This window comes from Monodon monoceros, unplaced genomic scaffold (assembly GCF_005190385.1).
Source record: "Monodon monoceros isolate NGI ecotype Baffin Bay Population unplaced genomic scaffold, NGI_Narwhal_1 Super_Scaffold_16, whole genome shotgun sequence".
NCBI classification, from domain to species: Eukaryota; Metazoa; Chordata; class Mammalia; order Artiodactyla; family Monodontidae; genus Monodon; species Monodon monoceros.
The window spans coordinates 29,181,260-29,208,375 of record NW_021703772.1 but is presented as its reverse complement, the minus strand read 5'-3'; the positions used below and the strand labels follow the sequence as shown (position 1 = coordinate 29,208,375).

Genomic DNA, 27,116 nt, shown 5'->3' with positions numbered 1-27,116 from the left:
CCACATGCCGGGGAACAACAAAGCCCGTGTGCCACAACTACCGAGTCTGTGTTCTAGAGCCTGTGAGCCACAACTACCGAGCCCGTGCGCCACCACTACTGAAGCTGGCACGCCTAGAGCCCCCGTGCTCCTCAACAAAGAGAAGCCACCGCAATGAGAAGCCTGCGCACCGCAACGAAGAATAGTCCCCACTTGCCACAACTAGAGAAAGCCCAGGCCCAGCAATGAAAACCCAATGCAGCTAAATAAATAAACAAATAAATTTATGAAAAAACAATTTTCTTACATCAGTCAGGAATGGCCTCTCTATCTCAATATATTCTTGGCCCATATCTCTCCTTAATTTGATTCCCTTTACTTAAAATTGTATTGTTTGTGAACTTGTTTATTCTTCTCTCAACTCTCCTGTGAATCCCATAAAGGAACTCATTCATCTTGTATTGATCTTTTGTCATAGTGCCTGCCTGGTATATAGTGAGTACTCACTACATTTTTGTAGAATGAATGAATAGATGAATGATCATAGAGGGCAAAGGATTTAGATAGATCCCCAAATGCTACGAACTCTGTTTAAATCCTCTACTTCTCTGCACTAAAGTTTGCCTTGCTCAATTAGACTTTTAACAGTGATCTTCACTTGAGCCTTTATTTTACTGGTCACTGTTTGAGATTCAAGGCATATCCTGGGTTTGTCTAAAAACAGGGGTTTGTGGAGCAGTGTCTGACAGTGTGAGAGGAATGTGTGAGGAAATCCACTTGGGAAAGGATTTAAAATATTTTCACTGCTCAGATATGGAGAGACCTGGGTTTGTTTAAGAATCTGGTGATGTTGTCCATCAGAACAAGAGAAGGCATTTGACCCTAAATAAAGCCTTAGATTGCAGAAGGGAGTAAAGATCCTGAATAATAACCGTGCCCACCATGACCAGAGCAGAAGACACACCCCCTATTATACCCAGCGACCTGTGTGGAGGAAAGAGCAGGAGTGGTCCGCTCTTGAATATAGGTGATGGGGATTCCTAGAACTGAAGATTTTACAGGGAAGAAACATTTTTCTGGATTTGGGGGAGCCAAGAGCTTCAGTTAATTTGGTTTTAGAGGAGAAAAAAAAATCAAATAGTTTTCCACTATTAAAAAAAGTTGTTTGAAGACATGGTGGAGTTAATGAAGCAACTGCTCACATTATTTCTGCTGAGACATCCACTAACTGATTTATCTCATCTTGATTGTGGAAGCCTATGCCCTTATGCATTCTCAGAGACACATGACCTACAGGAGAAGCACAGGATTTTCTAGCTCTCTTTGCAGAAGAATGAAGCCTCTGCTTGGAAACTTGTACCTCCTGAGGTTGCTGGTTCCTGGGGAGCTGGAATATGATAGGTGAGTGTGAAGCTGGAGGAGGGGCTGACTGGTATGATTTAGATTGTCTAGGTGGAAAGCTTCTTTTCAAGATCAATGCAGCTCGATTCTCCCCTCTTCCTACCCATACACACCACGACGAGATAAGAATAATAATCACTGAAGTTTTATCATTGAACATTACTCTAATAATCTTTAAATAAATGAGTAGATATCTAAAAAAGATTTCCTAGCACAATGTATGATAAATACCAATAAATATGTCATGTTTTGTAATTGAAAAAAGAAAATTGTAATGAAAATTCCATATCCCTCATTTACATAGTTTCTCAATTGGTAAATCACACTATTCTAATTATTGAGAAAATGTTTAAAATGTTTAAAACTACCAAACAATTTCACTAAGACATAATTACTGTTAATGTTTTTGAGTAGATAGCTACTTAGCTAATTATGTATATAGTACTATTACAAGAATTTTTCAGTTAAGTTGTATTATAAAAATTTTCCTATGACATTCATAATTTATTGAAAACATAATGCAATCACTAATAATATTCCATCATTGCTACCCTATAAGGCAGAGTTGATTTCTACTGTCATTTTTACACATGATACCATGATGAGGATCCAGCTACATGACAATTTTTTTGCTGTTATTGAAAATCTTTGATTATTTCCCTAATATAAGTTATAAGAAGTGGAAGCACTGGGTTAGAAGCTTAGAAAAATTCAAGAATTTTGCTACACGTTGCCAAGTTGCCCTCTAAAAAAAGTTGCATATGTCTACGCTTCCAACAATAGTGTATGAAAGCACTTTTCAAGCATTTGCCCATTTGACAGGTGAAAAATACCTACAGTTGACTTATTTTTCATTTTGTTGATTTCTTATAAGGCTAAGTGTCTTGTCTTATTTGTTACTCATTTTACTGGTTTATAAGTTGCTCCTGTCATTTGCTTTTTTTTGTGTTCTTTCCCTATTCATAATGAATAACTTCTTTGAATATATAATATATATTAAACATTGTGTGTGTGTGTGTGTGTGTGTGTGTGTGTGTGTGGTTTCCATATAAAGTGTATTTTCCTTTATTCATACATAGTTTATTATTCTTCACATTTGGTATATCTCATCAGGCATGTGTGTTTATAAACAGTATTTCCTCTTTTGTTTCATGGTTAAACGAATCTTGCAACAAGCTTGGTCTCACGGAACAGAGAAATCCACTCCAATTTTTGGCACAGACTAACTGTGCGACCTGAGCCTGTCCCTTAGCTTCATAGACAGTCTGATTTCAGATGTATAAAGGGAGTCCAGGATCTATGTGATGCCTAAAGCTGTTTGGACATCGCCATCTCGCGTTTTCCATTAGTTTACTTGGTTTCATATAGATACTGCATTTATTTTCTCTTCTGAGATTCTTCATAGATCAATGGCAAAGACTTATGTAGGTCACAGGGCTTTGATTGAAAAAAAATTAACTTATTTAAAAATATCACAAGCCTTAAAACTTACACATCCTTTGGCCTAGTATCCCTGCTTCTGGAAATTTACACTGAGAAAACAAACTATGGAAAGAATTGTATGCACTGGAATATAGCTTTATGTACAAGATAAACAAGATATTAAATATTGTAATATTTGGAAACAACCTAAGTGCCCCATATTAAGTTATGCAAATGTCAATATGTGACATATATGACAATGAGATATTATTTATCCATTAGAATAATAATTATGAAAATTTTAATAGCATGGGGAAAGACATGTTTTATGCTGAAAGAAAGATGCAGAACACAAAATGTATCAAAATACTTTAAAAAATAAAAGAAAAAATATGTGCTAAAATGGACATTGCTCTCTTTGATTGATAATTTTTTTTCCTTTCCCTCAACTATTCTTCATTTTACAAATATTCTACAAAGAAGATGCATAAAACTTTTGTTTAAAAAAATGATTGCCAAGCCCAGGTTAAATTATGGAAGTGATTTGGCTCAGTGGGACTCAGACAAGATGGCTTCCAGTGGACAGCTGCTCATGACTGCACTTGAGGGAAACATTTCAAATCTGCTAAGTCTGCTCCTTATTGACTATTTTCATTTTCATTATTATTTACTGATATAAAATAATGTCCACTTTTATATGGCTCTTACCAACTCAAAACATAGATTAGCTGCAAGTTTTGATACTCTTTATTTACTATGTGTGACGTAATACTAGTCTAGAAAATCTAACAAGCATGACAAGCTTTGTAATCTCTCCCTTGATCATTTAGGGAGGTGGCCTGTTATATATATTGCATACTCCCAATAAAAGTGTAAATCTGTAGAATCATTTAGGATCTAGCACTATGAATCAAATGATTTGAAATTGTTCGTCCTCTCTGACCTACTAGTCCCATTCCTGGAATGTAACTCAAGGAAATAATCAGAAATGAGCAAAAAATCATTAACTCCAGAATTATTTACTATAAGATAAAACCAAAAAGGGAAATGGCTTTAATATCCAGCATAGATGACAATATTTATGTGCATGATGCTATGAAATATATACTTACTGTCAAACATTATGCAGTCATTAAAAATAATGTTTATAAAGAGTTTTTATTGGTTTGAGAAAATGTCTCTGGTAGAATATATAATAAAAAAGGAGGGAATACAAAATTATATATAGGTATAATTTGCACTGTGTTTATGAAAAAAATATGCACAGATAACAGACTGAAAGGAAATATGCCAAAATATCAACAGTGGTTAACTCAGGGAGGTGGGATTGTAGAGGATTATTCCTTCCTTCTCTTTTTTATTTTTCTCCTCTCCATACTTCCTAAAATTTCCACTTATAAGCATATGTTAATTTTGTAAGAAGGAAAAAAAAAAACTTTGAAAATACATTACTATCATGAAATATTCATGTAACTGTTTCCTAAGTATTTAAAATACAAAATTTTCCTCAATATTCATTAGGTCTTTTTGCCTCTTTTTACATTCCAGTCAAAATTTCATCAGGCAATCTTTGATGTACAGTATTTATTAATAATGTACCACCAAAGCATCATTTTCTCTGTTAAACATTTTATGAATTCCTATTAAAAAAGAATACACAAAGTACAATAATCTTTTCACTTGGTCGGTGAGATGAGACTGGTGGTAATTTGGGGGATTAGCCAGTTTTTTCCTTCTTTCTCTACATGTATTATGCATCACCCAAGTAATTGCCTAGAAACAGGGAACAGCCTTTTCCAGGTTTACGGTTTAAACATTGTTTGAACTAAGTATTTGGGGTTTTGAGGTTTAAGTATTGTGTTTAATTTCATGTTAAAATGATATCAGGGTTTTCACTCAAATCCCACACGGATCACTTTTTTTTTGCATATTATATGGACCCAGTCATTCAGTGCTGGACTTAGGAGGCATCATACTCACACATTTTGCAGACATTAGCTGGGGGAAAGCCAAATGTTGGTGCTTGATGGTGCCCAGTTACCTTTAATTTATTCCCCTCCATATTGTGAAATTGCCTGGGAATACCAGCCCAATTGAAACAAGAATCCACCAGCTGCCAGGACTGCTTTTTACTGTAGTCACTTTCCTATGGCACTGAGTAGATGATGGTGATAAAGACAGACTTGAACGTTTGCTGAACTATGTGAAGAAAGGAACCGCGTCGCTCTGAGCAGCCACCATCCCTGGTCCCAATGTCGCGTGAAAGCATCTCCAGTGATCTCATTTCCTGGCAGGACAGCCAGTGTGAGGAATGAGAAAGAAGGAAGGGCTGAGAAGACTCTTCTCATTTGCTTCATTTCCTCTCCTCTCTCCATTCTGAAAAAGCACTGAAACTATTTCCCGATGAATTTATAATGCTGATACTTATTTTGCTTTCTATGCAGTCCAAATCAGAGATAGACAATTTATAAAAATAGGCTAATAAATATTTTATGCTTATTTTCTAGAGTATAGTAAAAGTATAATTTAGCTTCTGTAACAAAATCTTCAGAAAAAAAAAATCCCCAACACCCTGGGATAATAGTTTTTACCTTAAGGATTTTTGTTAGAATTATATGTAGGAATATATATATATATATATATATATATATATATATATATCATATGATATATATATATATAACTTAGAACAGTTCTGGCATGCATAATTGCTTATAAAATGTTGGTTGTTATTATTACTGGCTATACTTCAGTTTGGAATTCTCCCTCTCCTGTCCTCAGTACATTTAGCGCACCGTTTAATTGGTAATCAGGCTCTAGCTTATCATACCTCACGTTTTATTATTTGATGGTGAAGTTATTTTGCTTTTCATGTGTTTATGTCTCACTTCCTTAAGTGGATTTTAAGCTCTGTAAGAAAGAAATCTATGTTCTATTACTACTACTATTATCTATTATCACTTTTGCAAAGAGTACCAAGTGCCGATTGGGTTGTTGAATGAATTAAGATAACAATGCAAATGCTTTGACTGGTGCTTAGAATATAGTGCCCAATAATGGTTAACTAGTGTTATTATAATAGGTATATGTTTGCTGATTATTTGATAAGCACACGAAATGTACTCCTGAAAATTTATGTGTAAATTGAATTTTTTTGAATTTTAAACACACCAAGGGATGTATGTATTTTCCTTATAAAATGATAATATGTTTTGTAAATAATCAGCCTCAACATATTACACCTGTATATATTTTTATATTGAAATTTCTCATTCTGAAGCACTCTAGCTTACTTTTAAAAAATCAAATAAATGATAAATGTTAGAAACGAATCCCTGAAAAACATGGAAAAGCATATTGCTCCTCAACTATTACAATTTTAATGACATTTGTTTCTTGTAGTCTCCTTCTAAAATTCATTTCATTGTTTTAACTATCTAGACAATCCTACATCATGAGCTTTTCGTGGACAAGCTAAACAAAGTAAAATTCATTTAACAATAAAACATTTACAGTTTTGAAGATAAAAAGCTTCTGCTAAAGTCAGATTATTATTATTAATATTAGTAACAATTAAAGTCATGGAATTTTGTAGAGAAATTGATTTCCATTAGAGTGGGTGATTATGATACATGGTGTTAATTGAACAGATTAAAAAATTAAAATGTAGTCAATCCAGTTACTGGAGTTATGTAGATGTGAATAGAACTTGAGTTTCTATTAATTCTATCAAAATATTTTGTAGCTTGGTATTGTTTGAAGATAACACTAGTTAGATGGCTAAATTATTCTCAATGTAATTTTTATTTTCAATGTTATTGCAGCAAAATAGGGCTTTTACTTAGCTTTGTTTTGAACTACTACTGTGTTTTAACATTTATTAAGGGTTAACTAGGTTCCAGAAATTTGCTTATTTTTAAACGTAGATTAACTTATTTAAACTTCATAAGAATCCTTTGGTAAGGTGTTATTATTCTCATTTTACAGGTTAAAAAATGAAGGTTTAGGGAAAGAGTAAATATAATACCAGAATGTTCAGAGAGAAGAATGTGGGAAAATAGATGAAAGTCATTGAAACATTAGCTTAGATCTCTAACATGTTTCCTTGTCACTATCCAAAAGTTTACACCTCAGCTTCTCCAAAATCTCACATCCTAGTGCTATTAACACAGAAATCACTTCAAATATATTTATTGGGTAAATGAATGATCAGTTGGTATGCTCTCATAATGAAAATATAACCCTACTTTTTGCTTAGGTAGTCTTTTATCAAGGGAATTAGAACATTTATCAAACATTTGTGTGACTTAGAGAGAGGACTAGTTGTATGACTTACTAGCTCTGTGATTGTTTGCAAGTTACTTAATTTCCCTTGGCTTCAGTTTCCTTATTTGTAAAACATGGACGATAACATTTCACAGGGCTGTAATGCAAATAAATCATATAATGTGCATGATTGTGCTGGCACAATATCTGGCATAAAGGCGAGGCATTGAATAGCTTTATTAAATGGTTTGTCAAAATATAGACCATAAATAGTAATCTAAATAGGTCTATATGTATTATAGAAATTGAATCAATAATTAATAACCCTACAAAACAGAAAGCACCAAGCCCAGAGGGTTTCTGGTGAATTCTATGAAACATTTAAGGAAAAAGTTATACTGATTCTCTACAATTTCTTCCAAAAGATAGAAGCAGAAGGAATACTTTTTAATTCATTCGTTGAGGCCAACATTACCCAAATACCAAAACCAGGCAAAGACAATACGTGGAATAAAAGATTATAGACGAATATCTCTCATGAACATATATGTAAAAATCCACAACAAAATATTAGCAAATTGAATCAAAAAAAGTATAAAAAAATTATACACCATGTCCACTGACGGAGGTTTATCCCAGATATATATGCAAGACTAGTTTAACATTTGATAATCAATTAACATAATCCATTACATCAATAGGCTAAAAATAAAAAATCACATGATCATATCAATAAATGCAGACAAAAACATTTGACAAAACCCAGTAAATGATCCTGGAACAACTGGACATACACACACACACAAAATGAATCTAGGCACAGACCTACATTCTTCACAAAAAATTAAGTCAAAATGGATTTTAGAACTAAATGTAAAATGAGGATAACTTAGGAGAAAACCTAGATAACCTTGGGAATAGTGATGACTTTTTAAATACATCACCAAAGGCATGATCGATGAAGTAAATAACAGATAACCTATACTTTATTAAAATTAAAAACTTTCTTCCTTCAAAAGCCAATGTCGGGAGAAGGAGAAGTTGAGCTACAAAGTGAAAGAAAATATTTGCTAAAGATACATCTGATAAAGGACAGTTATCCAAAACATACAAAGAACTCTTAAAACTCAGCAATAAGAAAAGAGGCAACCTGATTTAAAAAATGGACAAAGGACATGAACAGACACCTCACCAGAGAAGATATGCAAATGGAAAGTAAGCATAGGGAACATTGCTGGAGGAAATGCAAAATGGCACAGTCACTTTGGAAGACAGTTTAGTAGTTTCTTACAAAATTAAACATACTCTTGCCATATGATCTAGCAGTCATGCTCCTTGGTATGACCCAAATGAATGGAAAACTTATGTCCACAAAACGCTGCACACAGGTGTTTATAGCAGCTTTATTCATAATTGCCAAAACTTGGAAGCAACCAAAATGTCCTTCAGTAGATGAATGGATAAATAAACTGTGGTAATCCAGGCAATGGAATATTATACAGCACTAAAAGAAATGAACTATCAAGTCATTAAAAAGACATGGAGGAAAGTTAAATGCATATTACTAAGTGAAGGAAGCCAATCTGAAAAGGCTGCATACTGTATGATTCCAACTATATAACATTCTGTAAAAGGCAAAACGAATTAAAAGATCAGTGATTGCCAGACCACAGAAGATTTTTAGGGCAGTGAAACTCTTCTGTATGATACTATAATGGTGGATACATGTTACTATATATTTGTTCAAATCCATAGAAAGTATAACACCAACAGTGAACCCTCATGTAAACTATGGACTTTGGGAAATAATGATGTGTCAATGTAGGTTCATTTATTATAAAAAATGTACCACTCTGGTGTGGGATGTTGATATTGGGGGAGGTTGTGTGCATGGGGGTGGGTGGGGGGTGGACAGCAGGTATATGGGAACTCTCAGTATTTTTCATCCAATTTTGCTGTGAACCTAAAACTTCTCTAAAAAAATAAAGTTTATTTATAAAAAATAAACTGTTGCATAAAGATTCTTACAATTATTTACAGTATTGTGGTTAATATTTCAGGCTTTTCAGTCAGGCTGTCAGGGTTTAAATTCTAATAATACTTTCCCTGTGACTCAATTTCCTCATCTCTGAAATGGGGATAATAAGAATATCTTCTCTTAAAGTTTTTGAGAGAAGTAAATGAGATTTAAATTGCTTAACCCAGTGAGTATCTCGCAGTAAGTTTCAGTTCAATAAATCTTAGCTATTCTTTCTTATACAAATTTAAAAATGTGTTTATCTACAACATCTTGCTGAATTATCCAAGGCTCCCTGCAAAGTGGGAATGGCTGTCCTCAAACTGCAGATGACGAAACTGCAGTTCAGAGGGACTCCATGGTACCCAAGGTCTCACAATTAGTAAGTTGCAGAGGCAAGACTCCAACAATGACTTTTGTCCTCAAAATGCTGTGCACATTGCTTCCTACTACCTTTTTCATCAACCTTCCAACCCTCATGTTATCCTGGTTTCTTCATTGCTTTTTGTCTGTATTTCTTCCCTTTGGAGATCTGTAGCACAACAAAGAAGCTGTGGATAAGGTAGTGAGCCCATGGAGGATTCTGGAGACATATTCCTATAACAGATACCACCCCATGGGGGAGGTGAGTATGGACACGTTGGTGGGAGCGTTGGTGGTGGTCACAACCTACTTTAGGTTGGGCGAGGGATAGTTCACTGTTAATATCCATAGACTAGAGAGCCTCAGAATGGGAGGTTGAGGTTTGCCTGTGCACTGAGGTCAAGGGATTCCCAAACATCATCCCCTGACCATCACCATTAAAGATACAGATCCTAGTGATATGAAATAAAAAGGCAAAACAACAAAAAGAAAAAAGAAGAAAAGAACACCCCAACCAGTTTTGTTAGTGTAAACATGGATCAAAATTAAACGTTACTCTTGTTAATCAAGTCTTTAGCTAGTTTAAGCTGGGCAGGGCCAATGCGTATATGAATGTGGGACATGGGTGGTGAAGCCTTCTGATTGAATCCTATCTAGCCAAAAGTGTGGTATTTTCAGTAGGATGCAGGGAGCACAGGCAACAGCTCTCAAATGGGGAAAATTTTTTTTTTCAAGGAAATATTTGTATTGCTACTAAGATAAGTTTAGTGGTTTCTAAAACTGGATACAGTAAAAAGTATATAAGTATATATGTAGTGGGTGTGTATGTTGTGATGTTATGTAAAACTTCTTTTGAAGTATAAATTTCTAAAAATAGAATTACTGGGTTAAATGATATGCACATTAAAATTTTTGACATAAATGCACAAGTTGCCCTCCAACCAGGCTTTGCCATTTATTTCCTCAGTATTGGGGAATATATTAATATTTTCCAGAATTTTTTTCAAAAAGTACAAGAAAGAATTTACATTTTCAGGACTTCCCTGGCGGTCTAGCGGTTAAGACTTCTCCTTCCAATGCAGGGTGTCTGGGTCTGATCCCTGGGCAGGGAGCTAAGATCCCACATGCCTCTGGGCCAAAAAATGAAAAAAACATAAAACAGAAGCAATATTGTAACAAAATTCAATACTTAAGAAAAAAAAAGAATTTACATTTTCTTCTGTAACAATCACCCCAATGTACTGAAGTTTCTTAGATTTTTTTTTTTTTAAACAAGATCCAGTAAGACCCATGAGAAGTGTATGTGCTGGTATCAGAGATGAGTCACACCTGGCTTGGCCACTTGCTCTGTGACCTTGACCAAGACAGTGAATCTCTTTGTTCCTCAGTTTCCTTATACATGAAAAAGGAATAGCAGTACCTATCCTGCAGTTTTGTTTGAGAGCAAATGAAATAAACTACACTTCTACTGATTAAGCAATAAATAAATGATAGCTGCTGCTGTGATACGCTGCTCTTTGTATGTCGCCCAAGACTCAAGTCACCTGCATCTGATCCAGTCCCATCACAGAAGAATACACAATACCCATGTGATGAGTTGTTAGTCTCTTCCCCCACTTAAGTATTATTACTGTTATAATAATGTATTTTATCTGTAGATATTACATGCTAAGATGAATGTCAATTGAGACACAGAAATTTTCAAATAGAATAGTTGTCATGCCAAATTAATTATTATTATTTACCATAACTCTTGTCATTCAGGTATTTCCAGTATACAGAAATTGAGAGTGGGAGGTATCATGTCACATGCCAATGACATCTTAATATGTCTTATGTTTGTGAATTCCTTATTTCATTCTCCCTTAAAGAACCCCAAGTTATTAACTTGGTCTTGATTGAGAAATTTCGCTGTCATGTTCTGTGAAGGGCATACACAGGTTCTTCTCTAATTTTGGATCCATGGACATTAGCAAAAGATATTTTGGGGATTCATAAAGACTAAACAAGATCCCACAAAATAAGCTGGACCTGAAATTTCTGGCATGATTGAGTGCCACTGCAAAGTCAGGAAGTCTCATGGCCATTTGAAGGCTGTGTGATTGTACAATGTTTCAGAAGTGTTATACTGGATTGTTGAAATTGCTAATTCTCAATCATTTATTTGTAAAGTTCAACAGGGTGTCCTAAGCTTGGGTGGCAGAGTAGATCTTTAAAGAATATGGGAGGAGGGGAGGTCATAATTCATTAGTTTAGTCTTCTAGTTTGTGTGCTAATAAAGAGCGAAGAGTTCAGAGTTCAGTATCTTGATGAAAGAAGCAATTATCTTAATTTAGAGGCAAGCAAAGGATCTTCTTATTGATAACCTCAGTCCTCCCTGGCTGTTTCAGATCTATCAGTGGATGAGTGAGATAAGGGAGAAGTACACGGAAGTGGTGACATAGCATTTCCTAGGAATGACCTATGAGAGCCGGCCCATGTATTATTTGAAGGTGAGTGAGAAGGCTGAGAATTAGAGTCCCACTCAAGGATATTTATTTACTATCCAGGGGCTCTAGTCAGAAGTATAGACAAGGTTAAAAGAGGCAAGACAGAGAGACTTGGCTTTTCCAAAGTCTTGATTTTAAAATTCAAAACTTGGTGGGGAGGGATAAATTGGGAGATTGGGATTGACATATACACACTACTATATATAAAATAGATAGCTAATAAGGACCTACTGTATAGCACAGGGAACTCTACTCAGTGCTCTGTAATGACCTATATGGGAAAAGAATCTAAAAAAGAGTCCAAATACATATATCCATATGTATTTATATAACAGATTCACTTTGCTGTGCACCTGAAACTAACACAACATTGTAAATCAATTATACTCCAATAAACATTTTTTAAAAATTAAATACTTGTAAATGCTTACATCTTAATCATGAGGGTGGAATCATGTTCTGGAGTAAAGAGAATTTGGAATGGTTGGGTGAGACCACAGGGGTAGGACTTAAAAATAAAGTCCCAGAAGTAAGAACTTATCCCTTAGTTTTCTTCACGCTTGGCCTCCCTCGTCCCCGCTAAGACTGAGGAACTTAGAATCGTGGAGAGTGGCTGGAAAGGACCTTAGACGTTCTGGCTGAGAGGTTTCCAGCTTGTGCTCTGTGAAGACCTGTGTGCCTCCGGTGCTCCCACAGCGGAAGGGGGACGGGGTGGGGGGCTGCGTAAGGGAGAAATCCCCAGTTCACTTCTCATATGTATTTTGAGTTTTTACAAAATTTTCTTTTTTAACACATTTTTTTTTCCCCATAAAAATGTTTGAACATCATGGACAACCTTTATTTTTGGTTCCTTCATTTTATAAGGAAACAAAGACCCAGAGAAGTGAAGTGACTTGTACGAGGTCACACAGCCAGACCGTAGCATAGCCAGAGGGATAACCCAATCTCCAGGCTCTCTGCCCTTTTAACATGTGATACGATGAAAAGTGTTTGAGACTGAATAACCACTTTTCCACAGGGCCAGGCCTTCTTGGCTCTCAGTTTTAGAACAGTGATTTTTCAATCCTGGCTGCTTAATACTGACGCCTGGGCCCCATCCACAGAGATTCTGAGCTAATTGCTCCAGGATGGGGCCCAGACACCTTTTGAAAGCTCCCTAGGTGATCCTACTGTGTAGGCAGGGTTGACAACAACTGCACCTAACCAGTGGTTTTCAAAGGGTGGTCCCTCGACCAGCAGCATCAACATCTCCTGGGAACTTGTTAGAAATGCACATTCTTGGGGGGTCTAACTACAGATCTACTGAATCAGCAACTCTGTGGGTGGGCCCAGCAATCTGTGTTTTAACAAGCCCTCCTCCAGGTCATTCTGATGCACACTCATGTTACAGAGAAACAGTGCATTTCTAACAAGTTCCCAGGTGGTGCTGATATCGCTGGTCCAGGACTACTCTTTAAGAACCACTGCCAAAGTAGTTTGGCATGAAGAACTAGCATTACTTTATTCACTGTAGACACGTTAATTTACAAAGCACATCCCCAAATTCAAGAATTACTAACAACTACAAAAAAATCTTGTGGCTCTGAAGTAGAATTTACCCAGGAGCCGAGTGAGTAATTGGTTGATATATTAAGTGTGGGCCACCTACCAGCCTGATTTTTCCATAGGCCGTCAAACTCTGAGCTGAGTCAGCCAAAAAGACCTCTAAACATCCTTTGCCTAGGACGTATTTTAAAGAATAGAATTGACACATAATGAGGAGGCAATAAAGATATACATATGGTCATCTACATAGACTCATAAATAAAAGGGGTGATTACAAGAGAGAATTAAGGTAAAGGGTAGATTAGGAATTATGCCAGGAGCTTTGAAAATGGGTGAGGCTAAAAGGGAAAACTTCCTTGAATATGATGAATCCAGCCCATATTTATTTCAATTCGTAAGTTTCTCACAGATATAGAGGGAGAGCCTTCATCAGCCCAGCTCCCAAGAGCTTCCAATGAATAGCATGAGTCCAGGCCATTTACAAACCAAAACAAGATGTGACTGTGACAAACATGGGCGTGTTCACAGCTTCTTCTCCACCAAAGAGAATCCGTAATTGCCAGGTTAATTCCTACCTATCCCACCTCTGAAAGAGGAGGGAATTTTTCTTTCTTGAGTGAGTACAAGAACAACAAATGGGGAGAGGAGAAAGAAGATTGGGTCAGCTGGGACTGCAGGAGTCTCTAAGGAAAGAGGAATGTAATGAATGTAATAAGTATCGCAGGAGATTATGCATTTGGATCCTTTCACAGTTTCAGGAAGCTTAAATGTAGACTGGGGTTCAGTTTTACTACCTTTGAGTCATGCACATTATCACTTGTGCACTTTACCACTCTGAGTCAGCCCTATGTGGTAAGGTTTTATAAGGTTTATGGAGATTTAGCCTCTCAGTTTGTGGTTTATGCGTTTATTTAAAGTTAGGGAATAATTTAGGATATGGGGAAGACCAGGCTTTGCATGGGGTACACGGAGGTGTCAGCTTGTGGTCCTAAGAACAATAGCCAAGGTAACCGCAGGAGGCGGTTGGCAGCAGGGCCAACAGAAGGGTCATATTGGTGGGTGTCTCTGCCAGCATCCTTGCCTCATCCTTGAAACCACAGAGTGGAAGGAGACAGGTACCTCTAGGGGAATAAAACAACCTGATAACTTTGCTCGGTGGCCTCAATCACAAGCCATTGTTTGATAATGAAATATGAATGTCTCCTCCAGATCCGCCAACCATCCAATAACCCCAAGAAGATTATCTGGATGGACTGTGGAATTCATTCCAGGGAATGGAGTGCCCCTGCTTTTTGCCAGTGGTCTGTGAAAGAATAAGTGTCTTTCACTTTCTCATAATGGTTAACCACCCCACAAAATACCTGTCATGTCTCGGCTTTGGAAAGCAGGTTTCTTTCACATCTTGGCAAGGCAGCTCTCCACTGAGCTGCTCCTTCACCCCAAGGGAAATGGAATTCATAAGTAGCTTCACTGAAAACTGAGTTAATTGTTCTGTTCTCTTTCTAACGCACCCAAAATTATCTTTATTGGAAGGTAAACAAATCTAAATGGAGAAGAAAATACATCTTGGAAGCCAGAGATGAGTTTGAATCCTGGAGCTCTTTCTAATAGTCTTGTGCAAAATTTCTATCACTAGGACCCCTAGTTTTTTACCTGCAAAAGGTGTATGAAATGACTACTTCAACGTAATCATGAAGAACACACTATTGTGTGGATTAAGAGATTAACACATGGAAACTACCTGGCACCGTGAATTCTTGCGTATTACCTATATCCCTCCTTTGAGGGAATAAGAAAACTTTAAAATTAATATAAGATACTTTTTGTGTCAGTCTTTTCAGAAACCCAAAATTCAACCCACAAATTATAGTTCTCAAAGTGTGGTTCCTAGACCCATAGCATCAGCATAACTGGGAACTTGGAAGAAATGCAAATTCTGGGTTTCCACATCACCACCTCATACCTACTGCATTGGGGCTGGGGGTGGAGATGGAGGGTGGGCAGGCTGTAATTTTAAAAGTCCTCCAGCAAGAAAAGCCAATGCAATGAGAAGCCCACGCCCCACAAGGAAGAGTAGCCCCCGCTTGCCGCAACTAGAGAAAGCCTCAGCGCAGCAACGAAGACCCAACACAGCCAAAAATTAAAAAAAAAAAAAGTCCTCCAGGTGATTCTGATGCATGGTGAAGTTTCAGAAAGACCACCATAACGAACGGGACAGTTGAGGCAGGATTGGATGGCAAAGGTTGGATGTTCAGTCACCACTTATGAGTAAGTTGAAATTGTTAGAAAATTAAGAGAGAAAAGACCTCTTCCCAGGATCATTCCAAATGTTTCTCTATTAAATATCCAGATTCTACAGAACTATAAAGACAACTCAAGGATAAGAAGTCTCCTTAAAAACCTGGACTTCTATGTGCTTCCGGTTCTTAACATAGATGGTTACATCTATACTTGGACAACGGTGAGTACATCGAGTTTGGTCCTGGGATGGGTTCATGAACTAGATCTTGTCTCGGGTTTATTTTTCTGACCTCAGTCACTGCAGTGACTGCAGCTATAAAAATGTTTTGTAGGGCTTCCCTAGTGGCGCAGTGGTTGAGAGTCCGCCTGCCGATGCAGGGGACACGTGTTTGTGCCCGGGTCCGGGAGCCGCGGAGCGCCTGGGCCCGTGAGCCATGGCCGCTGAGCCTGCGCGTCCGGAGCCTGTGCTCCGCAACGGGAGAGGCCACAGCAGTGAGAGGCCCGCGTACCGCAAAAAAAAAAAAAAAAGTGTTGTAGTCGTGTAAAGGAAGAAACCTCATTTGGGATAAAAATCAACATTTTTAAGTCAATAACCTAAGACAAGTTTAGGACTGAGGAGGCTGAAGGCCTTTTTTGCAGTCCAGAGCACGTTGTTTGTCTGGTTGTTTTTGACATATTCCCAGTTTTTCAGTCAGACTCAATGTTTCTCCAACACCACCTCCTTAAAATTTGTGGATTGCCTGCCACATGGTTAGGATTATGCTGGTATAAAATTCCTATACTACCCTGTATCCTTATATCAGTTCTAGAAGCATGAAGGGCACAAATGATCTATAAATACTAACCCAACCTTCATTTTTCATGGTGGTCATGCATACGGAGGAGTTGAGGAGGGGAAACATCTCATAAAGATTTTTATTTAGTGACAACTTCCTCTTTAAAAATGTTTCTAGGGGCTTCCCTGGTGGCGCAGTGGTTGAGGGTCCGCCTGCCGATGCAGGGGACACGGGTTCGTGCCCCGGTCCGGGAAGATCCCACATGCCGCGGAGCGGCTGGGCCCGTGAGCCATGGCCGCTGAGCCTGCGCGTCCGGATCCTGTGCTCCGCAACGGGAGAGGCCACAACGGTGAGAGGCCCGCGTACTGCAAAAAAAAAGGTTCTAAATCATACCGCTCCATAATTAAGAGCCTTGAATTCCTCCCCCTCCCCCACCCTGGCTCCCCCCAGCCCTTCGTGGGACCCCTTTCTCTGTAACAGACTTTCTGGCCCGGTATGTGAATCAAGCCCTTCCCTCCCACCTTGTCTGGCGAAACAGGTCTTTATCCCTGTCTCTACTCATCAGTCTTTTGCTTCCAGAAATGTGCAGGGACCATCTCTGATGCACCTGGAACAGCCTTTTCCCATCTGCCAAGCTATTTCCCTTTCGTCCTTTATCACTTGGACCTAAAATAATGACTCTCTGAAGCTTTTCCTGATTAAGCAGATCACGTCCACCAGGCACTGTTAATCTCGTGAAGGAAAGGCCAAACTACCCCTCCAATTTGATGGTTTACACGTATATACACTTTGGGTTGTACAGATGTTCCTGTATTGGGGGTGGCTAGCCCATCTGGGGGACTAAAACTTATATGCACAAGCTTCAGAATGTTGAGGCAATTTTTCCAGACAATCCTAAGGAACCATTTTTCACGTCCGAGGACCACCCCTCGTCACTAACACTGTGATTCATGAGACCTTAGAATGGCAACTTCCCTATGTTCCTCTGTTACAGGATCGGCTTTGGAGGAAATCCCGTTCATCCCATAATAATGGCATGTGTTTTGGGACAGATCTCAATAGAAATTTCAATGCATCCTGGTGTAGTTAAGTACATGCTTCGTAGATGAATCGATGAATAATGACACACACAAAAAATGGAGAAGAGAAGCCAGAAAAGAGGTGAATTACTAGAATTAGTACTATTTTTATATATATCTTTTGAAATAAACATCTAATTCTGTACAGCTTTCTGGACTTCCTGGTCAGTGTTACTCCCTCTAAAGAGGTGATATTATCTATACAGTAAGAACAGCAACACTGAAATGCAGGACTCTTTTCAAGTGAGACTGGCTACACAAGGGCAAAGAAGACCTAGACCAGTGTGAATATTTTTGAAATCCATCGCTTGGTTTTAAAATATACGAATTGTTATAAAGAAAAATCAGAGAAGTATCCTTGCAAATTATTTTACAGCAGGAGGGCAGAAGTAAACAAGGCAAACATTTTCTTCTCCTTAAGGCAGTTTCATGTTTCTGAATCTCAACAAGTCCAATGGATTGGAAGCAAATAGAGGTAGGGATGGTTAAGAGCAGTCTGGTTAAAAACCAGATGGGAAAGGTTAACATTCAGACTTGGCGGCTCTGTGGTCTTGAAAAAATTGCTTCATCTCTAGGCTTTAGTTTTCTCTTATTTTTAAAACGTGGCTCAGAGTAATACCATCTTATCAGTAAGTTGTTGTGGAGATTCAATGAGATGCCACACAGGAGGGGCTTAGCACAGTGCCCTGCATGTAAAAGGTGCTCTGTTGATGGTCCTTATTATTACTGGTGAGAAGGACAGACTACAAAATAGCTTTGTGTGTTTTTTTTGTCCTTGTGAAATAGCTCTAATGAGACTCAAGCCAGTAAGACAGCAAGAGATATACTTAGGGCAACAAGACTATAACAGAGTCTGACCCTGGAACCCAAGAACAGGTTCCCAAGCATTTGTTTCAGGGACCACCAGAGGTTTAAGTGAAAGATTACTGAAAATGCCATTCCATTTTGCATCTTCCTTCCCGGGCCACATAAGCAGGGGTCTGTTTCTAAATCTGCACGTCAGTCCTCCTGCCTTCCTGAGTTCCTCCTTGAATGACTTATTTTAGCAGGACAAAATTAGACAAGCAAAGGCAAGCCTTAATTCCACCCACAGATGTCCTGAGCAAGGCTGACTCCTTGACCTTGGTCAGTGCTAAACGGAGATCGTGATGCCTTCCTTGGGGTTTCCTGTATATTTCAGGTATCGGTGCATCTCACAACTGCCAAGATTTAACATTCTGTGGGACAGGACCCATGTCTGAACCAGAGACTAAAGTTGTTTCCAGCTTTATCGAGAGCAGGAAGGAGAACATTGCCTGCTTCCTGACCATGCGCTCTTACGGGCAGCTCATCCTCATGCCTTATGGCTACACCAAAAATAAATCAAGTAACCATGAAGAACTGGTAAGACCATTGAGCCAGAGCCTTGAGAAGCCTCAGCACGACCCTGCCTTCCTTTCCTGATTCCCATTTCTAGGGTTTTGGCTCCAGCCTCGCTTTTGTTCCCTTTGCTTTTCCTTATTTCCTTTCTCCTGCTTTTCACACCTTGCCAGACGCCTGCTGGGAAGGCTTCAGGTTAAATGCTGCTTTACCTGCGTTAATTAACTACCTATTTCAAAAAGTGTCAAGTTGGGAGACATCTTAGGTATTCGTGTATAATATAAATGAGATGATTATGTTAATAATCTGCAGGAATGCGCTTTCATTTCTGTAAATTCTCTTGAAGCTCCGTTCAGCAATTATAGCTTTTGAACCGTGCTTTAAAGAACTTCCCAGCTGTTAGTGGAATATGGCATATCTAAAATAACACGGCTAAATAACATCTGCTCTCTTCTCTGCTAAACACAATGCTTTATTTTCTTCTAAACTATGCCTCTAGTATTTGCCTAGGAATATTTGTAAGGGGAAGTGCCAGTGAAATTCAAGCTGGGGCAGGGAAAGTCTGCTTTGTCTTATCCAGGGTCCTTCTCTGATGCTGTGTTTACCCAAGTCCTGGTGGGCAGAATTATTGAAAAGGACTGGGCTCTTTGCGTTTTTGTGAACCTGAGAACAATAGAACTAAGTCAAAGAAAGGGTCAATTTAGAATTGTTGTAGTTATTTGTTATCTTTTCTTAAAAGTTATTTTTTCAGTTTTTAATTGTGGTAAAATATACATAATATAAAATGTACTGTCTTAACCATTTTTAAGTGGACAGTACAGTAGTGTTAAGTATATTCATGTTATTGTGCAACCAATCTCCAAAACTTTCATCTTGCATCATTGAAATGTCTCTACCCATTAAACAAAAAATCCACATCCCCCTTGTCCCTGGCAACCACCATTCTACTTTCTGTCTCTATGAGTCTGACTATTCTAGTTACCTCATGTAAGTGGAATCATACAGTATCTATCTTTTTGTGACGGGCTTATTTCACTTAGCATAAAGTCTTCAAGCTTCACACCTGTTGTACCATGTGTCAGAATTTCCTTTTTGTTTTTTAAGGCTGACTAATATTCCATTGTTATGTATATACCACATTTTCTTTATCCATTCATCCATCAATGGTCATTTGAATTGTTTCCACCTTTTGCCTACTGCAAATAATACAGCTATGAACATAGGTGTACAAATATCACCTTGAGATCCCACTTTCAACTCTTTGGGGTATATACTCAGCAGTAGAATTGCTGAATCATATGGTAATTCTATTTTCAACTTTTTGAGGAACCATCGTACTATATTCTACAGCAAGTACACCATTTTCTGTTCTTTCCAATAGTGAATTAGAGTTCCAGTTTCTCCACATTCTCACGAACACTTGTTATTTTCTGCATATCTTTAAAAAATTGTTTTTTAAAACAAGCTCCTCATTATCAATAAATGCTGGGCTGGATAGGGGCTAATCTTGCTCTGTTCTTAAGATCACAGAAGGCTGGTGGCCCATTGGCTCTGTCATTCCTCTTGTCCCTCTCCCACTGGAACATCACCCACAAAATACAGGTCTGGGCGCTAAAAGAAAAACCACTATAGATCTTTGCTGAAGGCAGCCCTTCCCCCCAGCAGTCAAAAATATCTGTCTGTACCCCAATATCTTTCCTGCAATTGTTTTTGGACATTTGTACTATGTGATCATTTTGCAAGAGGTGGAGATAACATTTACCTATAACTTTAAAAATTACAAAGAGATTTTATGGCCATTACTTCATCTGATCCTCATGACAATATAATAAGCTCATTTTGGAGATGTAGAAATTAAGACCTTGAGTTAATTATATTTCTAAAGTCCCTGTAGACAGTAAATGTTGGAGTCTGGGCTTGGAACTCGTGTCTTTGGACTCCAGAGGCCACATTCATCTGACCACAGAACACTGCCTCTCTCCACTCAGGAAGGGTTTGCAACTTCTGGAAGCTGTCATCGACTTAGATGCCCAGTCCACTGTGTCCTATATCCTCCTCATTTCTGTGCCAGAAGTTCTATTTCTTCAGTAAAGAAATGTACAGAAACAGAAATTTTAGTCAAGAAGCCCAGAACCCTCCTTACTTCCCAATTCCTGTGATATTTGCCATAAATGTTTACTTTCTGCTTAAAGGATTCTGTGACAAATACAAATGAACCACCTAAGTCAGGCCATTATAGATATTTGATGGGACAGGCCTTCTACCAGCAGAAAAAAAGAGGTCTATATACTCCAGTATTTTTCTAGAGAATTTCATTTCCTTTTTAGGTTCAGGAAAGCAGTTACTACATCTCCGTTTTTGCAAGGTTTGTATTCAAATGTCACAGGGTCTTGGGCTGCTGATTGGCTGTCTCATTAGAGCCCTCTGGCCACAGAGGGGGCACTGGCATTGCCGTTACCAGAAGGTGGAATTCGAAGATGGGAATTACTGGCCATCCTCAATACTCTATGTAGAGACTGGAAAATTGAATTGAGAAAGATTGCTTCAATTCTGTATCTCTTACCGCCTTAGGTGTTGAAGAGTTAGCATAACATTCATCACTAAGACTTTTCCATAAAAAGACTGAAAATGTTGCCACCATGTATCAAACTCATAAAAGCTAGTTAGCAGTGTTTTTAGGTTCTTAGTGATAAGCTTTGATAGAGTACACAAAGATAGAATCACACCAACTGTTCAAGGAGTTTTCCATTTCTGGTATATTTACAACCACCAGAGACTAGTAATTAATCTCTATGTATTTACAAAACCAAAAATTTGTAGAAATCTTCATAAATATTATACTGTATGATAGACAACTTGGCAATCACTAAGTAGGGGAAACAGAACTATATATACCCTCATTCTAAACTGCTCTGGAAATGAGAATAGCTATAAGAAATCTAATGTTTCAAATGCTGATATTCTTTGCATTGGAACCCTTTCCATATCAGCCCCTGTATCCCATTCCAAGCTCCATCCTCCCACACCCATGCCAGGGCCTTAATCAATCTTTTTGAGTGCTTGCCTGTGAATATATGTCTACAGGAAGTTCTCTGGGCCCAGCGAAGAAGTTATTAAGCAGGCATGAGGTCTTTAACCATGTAAATTGTGCACTACTAGCAAAGGGTTTTTATTATTTTGACTAAGAAGGACAGCAGAGCAATTGGCTCTCTATGGCCTTGCAATATAGTGTCAAAAGGAAAGAGAAGAATAATCAGGAGTTTGACCCTTTGAGATAGAAGGCAGAGTCTAGGGGAATCTTCATTTCATCTTCTCAGAAAGGACCAAACCCATAAGCTAAGGATCACAACTGTGTGCTTATCATATATGTTATATTTCTTACTCCCATCTACTCGCCCATGGTAATTGCTTGTGGAATCATTAAAAAAAAAAAAAATCAAAAGTTCTTTTGTCAATAAAGAAGAGGAAACTGGGAGACTCTTTCCCTCCCCACAGCCAAGATTTGAGGAAAGGGAGCAATATAGGATAAAATAAGTGAAGGTTGGCAGTGGGAAGAAGAATCATGATCTGGGGTGAGCTGCAGGAAAGAAAAAAGAATGCAAGAAACCATTTGAATAGAAAATGTAGCCTGGAGCTGTTCCATGTAACCCAAATTACAGTTAAGACCAGTTAACATGGAGTTTCACTCAAAGAAACACAGAAACACATGGGAATTAAAAATAATTAAAAGCAATTCATATCTCTACCAGAGACTCTCAAAGAACTTCAAAAAGGATGTAGTTGCTATTTCTTAGCAACTCTTTCTCTAGGCTTCATGCTCTTAATTTCACTCACACACAGCAGCTACCCTGAATCCTTTCTCTCCACTCTTCATTCTTATTTCCTTACTGGAATTTCTCTCTCTAGAAATCCCCTTTCTGACTCTCCTTTCCTTCTTATAATTTCCCCTTCTTTCTACAAACAGCTCTTGTACCTCTTCCCAGTGTAAATGATTAAAACCAGCTTTATTCCTTGTACTTCTTTAGCCCTTCCTGCCCATCATCTCAGTTCTGGACAACACAAGCCCAGCAACTAGGGCAGACACAGAATCTCTTTACAGGAAGAGAAGGAGAAGGTAAAACTCTTAGTAGTGAGTGGAGAGGAGTCAAAAAGCTTGCAAATATGTTTAATGTTGAATCTTAGCACACACACAGAAAGTGCAAAGTCCTACTGCTGCACAGGACCCCATAACCACTTATTACCTCTCCTTGTCTTCCTTTTGAATTTCACTGTGCCTATCCCCACTCTAACCAGACACCACCTTGTCACACCTTGGGATTCAGTCAGACAATACAGGACCAGGAAAAGAGAGATAGAATCTAAAACTAGGTCTGTCACTGGTCAGGGGAAGAAGTCAAGGGAGCTGATATACCTGTAAGTGTAGTCAGGCTGCCCTCAAGGGTAAAGCAATTGTGGATCCAGGCAGGGAGTGGCCAAGGGGATTTTGGTGGTGTTTGTATAGACCCCAAGGGGAAGTAGTGGGATACACCATTGGGTGGGTAGAATATAGCATTAGGGAATCTAGGGTAGGGAATACTTAGACTATCAAAAGGGTATGCAAGGAGATTTATCAGACAGTCAATAAATATAGCCAATATACTTGGACCTCAGTTAGAGACTCTGATCTCAGGAAAGGGTCTGAAGAGAGCAAGGCTGAGACCTTAGAAATCATCTAGTTCTGAAGGATTTCCAATTCAGTAAGGTGACATGGGGGTAGGTAGAAGGAAGTGTGTCGTTTTCTGCTCTGAAAATCTATGAGCCTATGAGAGATAAGTATCAAATACCTTTAAGGAAAAACAAGAGAGAAGTAATAAGGGAAGCATGAGCAAAGGGCTATGGGAGAAAAAAGTGGGGAGAGAGAATCCACTTAGGGTGCTCAAGAAATGCCTATGGAGAACTTAGCATTTGAGAAGGTTCTTTGAGTTTGCGTAGAATTTCAACAGAGAAGAGGTACGGCATCCCAAGTAGAGGAAATATCCTGAGAAAAGGTGGAGAGGCTGAGGAACATGGGGTATGTCTGAGCAACTGTGGGAGAACTTGAGTTTGACTGTAATCTAGGGTGGGATCTAGAGAATATGGTGTTGGAAATGTGGGTTAGATCCCTATCGTAGAGGATCTCAAATAGTAGACTGAGAAGTTTATACAAATGCAGTGGGTAACTGAGAGTTATTGAAGGTTTTCAGCAGGATCATTATCATTGTCCTGCTCTACAAAGGTTCACCTGGAAGTCAGGGAGATCAATCGGGATTAAGGATTGGCAAGAGGAAGGAAAACTTATTAGAAGATGACAGCAGTCCATTTCAGAGTTAATAAGACTGAAATAGGGTGATGGCATTAGAAATGCAACTTGGTAACTGTTTGAGAGAAGAGTCAAAGATGATTGTAGGAATTTACATGTTGTGGGCACATGATAGGTCAGAACTATGAAAATCAAAACAGCCTTATTAGTGGGGGAGATGATAAAATTGGATATGAGTATGTTGAGTCTAAAGTATCAGAAGACTACCCAGGTATAGATGTTCAATGGGAAGTTAGAAAGATGATCTGGAACTCTGAGGATGGATTTGGACAAAGTAGCAAATGCTCTGAATTGTTGGATTTATTTTTAACACCAGATATCTGTCTCTGCATTTCCCACCTACAGATCCAAGTTGGACAGAAGGCAGCAAATGCATTGAAAGCAAAGCATGGAACCAATTATAGAGTTGGATCTAGTGCAGATATTTTATATAAGTATCTTTTTTTCACCTCTTCAATAGTATCTAAAGCACAAAAGAATTCAGTGGACTTTGGAGACTGGAGTGGACAGGATAGAAGAGTTCCTCGGATCAACAGGAAGTTGTACAAATCAAAATGACCAGGGATAAAAGGGAGTCTGTACAAATCCAGAATTGTGCTCTCTAGGGATAAGGTGTGAGCTAAAAGCAAAAATTAATACACTGGCTCAGACCAGTACTCCCTCTGGCTTCAGTTAAAAAGAACTGGCAGGGAGAAGGCACAGGAGTTAACAGGAAAGACATTTTCCAGTGACCCTTGGTCGGTTGATTCAGTTCCCAGAGGACCATCAGGCAAAACAGGTGGGGCCTGGAGTTTAAAAAAAAAAAAAAAAAAGGATTTAGTTGAAAGGAGAGTGCATTGCTTTCCCCATCCCCAAGCACCCCCTCCTCCACCCACTGAAGGACAACCACGATGATATTTTCCTAATATCATCATTTTAGTGATATTGGTCATTTTGTTTCTGTTCCTTTACAGGTCAGTTGAATCTTATCTTCCAATATCAGATTGTCTTGTCTTTGATTCAGCTGAGAAACTTTAACCAAACCTCTGCTATGTGCCAGGCATGATGCCAGGCATTGTGGGGATAGATGTGCCAGGCATAATGCCAGGTATAGTGGGGATGGTGAGTGGAGACAGAAGCGGAAAATGTCAAGGAGAGAGAGAAGGCAGCTATTCATAGATCCTAATATGAAAGAGTTGATTTATTTTGCTGGGTTGAACTTTAGTCCCTGAAATGGCTGTAGAAATCTGTCCTTTCACAGAATAACTTCTAACTCTTCCTCCATGTTTTCATTTGTAGATGGCACTTCAGGGTTTTCATGAGACTGGGCTTGGGACATTGGGATCCCCTTCTCATATGCATTTGAGCTGAGGGACATATGGGTACATATGGGTTTGTCCTGCCAGAAACTCAGATTCAGGCCACCTGCGAGGAAACCGTGGAGGCTGTGCTTTCAGTCCTGGATAATGTGTATGAGAAATACTGGTATTCAAACAGTGCTGGAAAGGTGACATCTACTGCTGTGGTGCTGAGCTTGCTGATGTCCTTCATGTTTCTTCTGTAGGTGCATCCTACCTAGGCCTGCTCAGCCCCAGTGACGTGGATATGGCTGCATGAAAGGTGTTTGAGGCTATGGAGGAACCAAATAATTTAACTAGAAATACTTTCTATTTCAAAAAAGATGAATCCTCTTTGCATTTTAATGTTTGTTCTGCTGGTAATTAATTGTTATTACTTTAGTAGACTTTAATATTAGTTAGTTATTGGTACAATAATGCCACAAACCAAACCGCTCTACAATTCAGTAACTCACAAATCTATAAGTCAGCTAGGAAGTTCTGCTGATCTTGGCTGTGCTCACTTATATATCTGTGGTTTGTTTCAGGGCAGCTGCCCCAGGGTCTAGAAAGTTTTTTCCCATCTAAACTCATTGAAAATTTTGCTCATGCCTGTGACCCAAGTTCACGCTCAATTTTGTGTAATCGTGTTAGTAGCGGCATTCAGAAGATGAAGTTATATAATCTCTCTATATAGCTGTCGCTGGTTTTATTTATTTATTTATTTAATGTTTTACTTATTTATTTAAAAAATTTTTTTTGAGAATTTACAAGGTGCATTTTGCTAGGCTCTGGGATTACAATGGTGAATAAGGTAGACATGGTCCCTGTTCCCCTGGAATTTCTGTTCCAGTGGGTGAGATTGATTGGAATGGACACTGTTGCATACCAGACAAATCTCATCTCTGGGGAACCATAATAATCAAGAACACAAATATATAAACTAAACCTTGCATCTTGTGACAGGGGCTATGAGAAAAATAAGGAGTAAGTAGAGAGGTAAGCAAGGGCCAGATTGTATGTTTCTGGGTACACAGGTGTTTAATTGTGCCATATTGTCTATTACACTTTACGTGCTCTTCAGGTAGCATCTATGACTGTCATTTCCTATGTATCTCTATGTGACACCTTGAAATGATGCAAAGCACTTGTCAGGTTTTGAACAAATGTTGTCGCTGTGACCAGCTGACAGGGTATCCTTGGGTGTTCAGTCACCCGTTTCCGAATTTCCTTGTTGGTCACAGTCACAATACACTTCTTGGTTGTAACCCTTTTATTGCCTTTCTTTGTCCTCTTTATTTCTTCATGTTTTGCCAGTGTGTGTCTGATAAGGGTCAGAAAGGAAAATGTCAGGGGCAGTGGGGCTTAATGAATCAGAGAACAGCTATTTACATAAAAATGCCAGCTCCACAATTGTGGCATTGTTAGGAGAAAATGGTTGGGTTTCATCAATGGTCAGCCTGGGAGGGAAGAAAACTAGGATGGCCACCAATGCCATATTCAAGAAGAAAGCAGAGGAGCTGCG

The 27,116-nt window shown here is 38.5% G+C and overlaps 1 protein-coding gene across 1 annotated transcript; it reads left to right on the top strand.

Annotated features, from left to right (window-relative positions):
- The first annotated feature begins 1,312 nt into the window (after nt 1–1,312).
- Nucleotides 1,313–25,818, top strand: CPO (carboxypeptidase O). Its single transcript, XM_029224594.1, is given in 11 exon segments — nt 1,313–1,380; nt 5,097–5,106; nt 9,624–9,710; nt 11,839–11,940; nt 14,692–14,799; nt 15,833–15,943; nt 17,494–17,584; nt 18,759–18,961; nt 24,621–24,711; nt 25,560–25,630; nt 25,633–25,818. Coding segments are annotated over 11 exon segments (1,128 nt in total).
- The last annotated feature ends 1,298 nt before the right edge of the window (nt 25,819–27,116 follow it).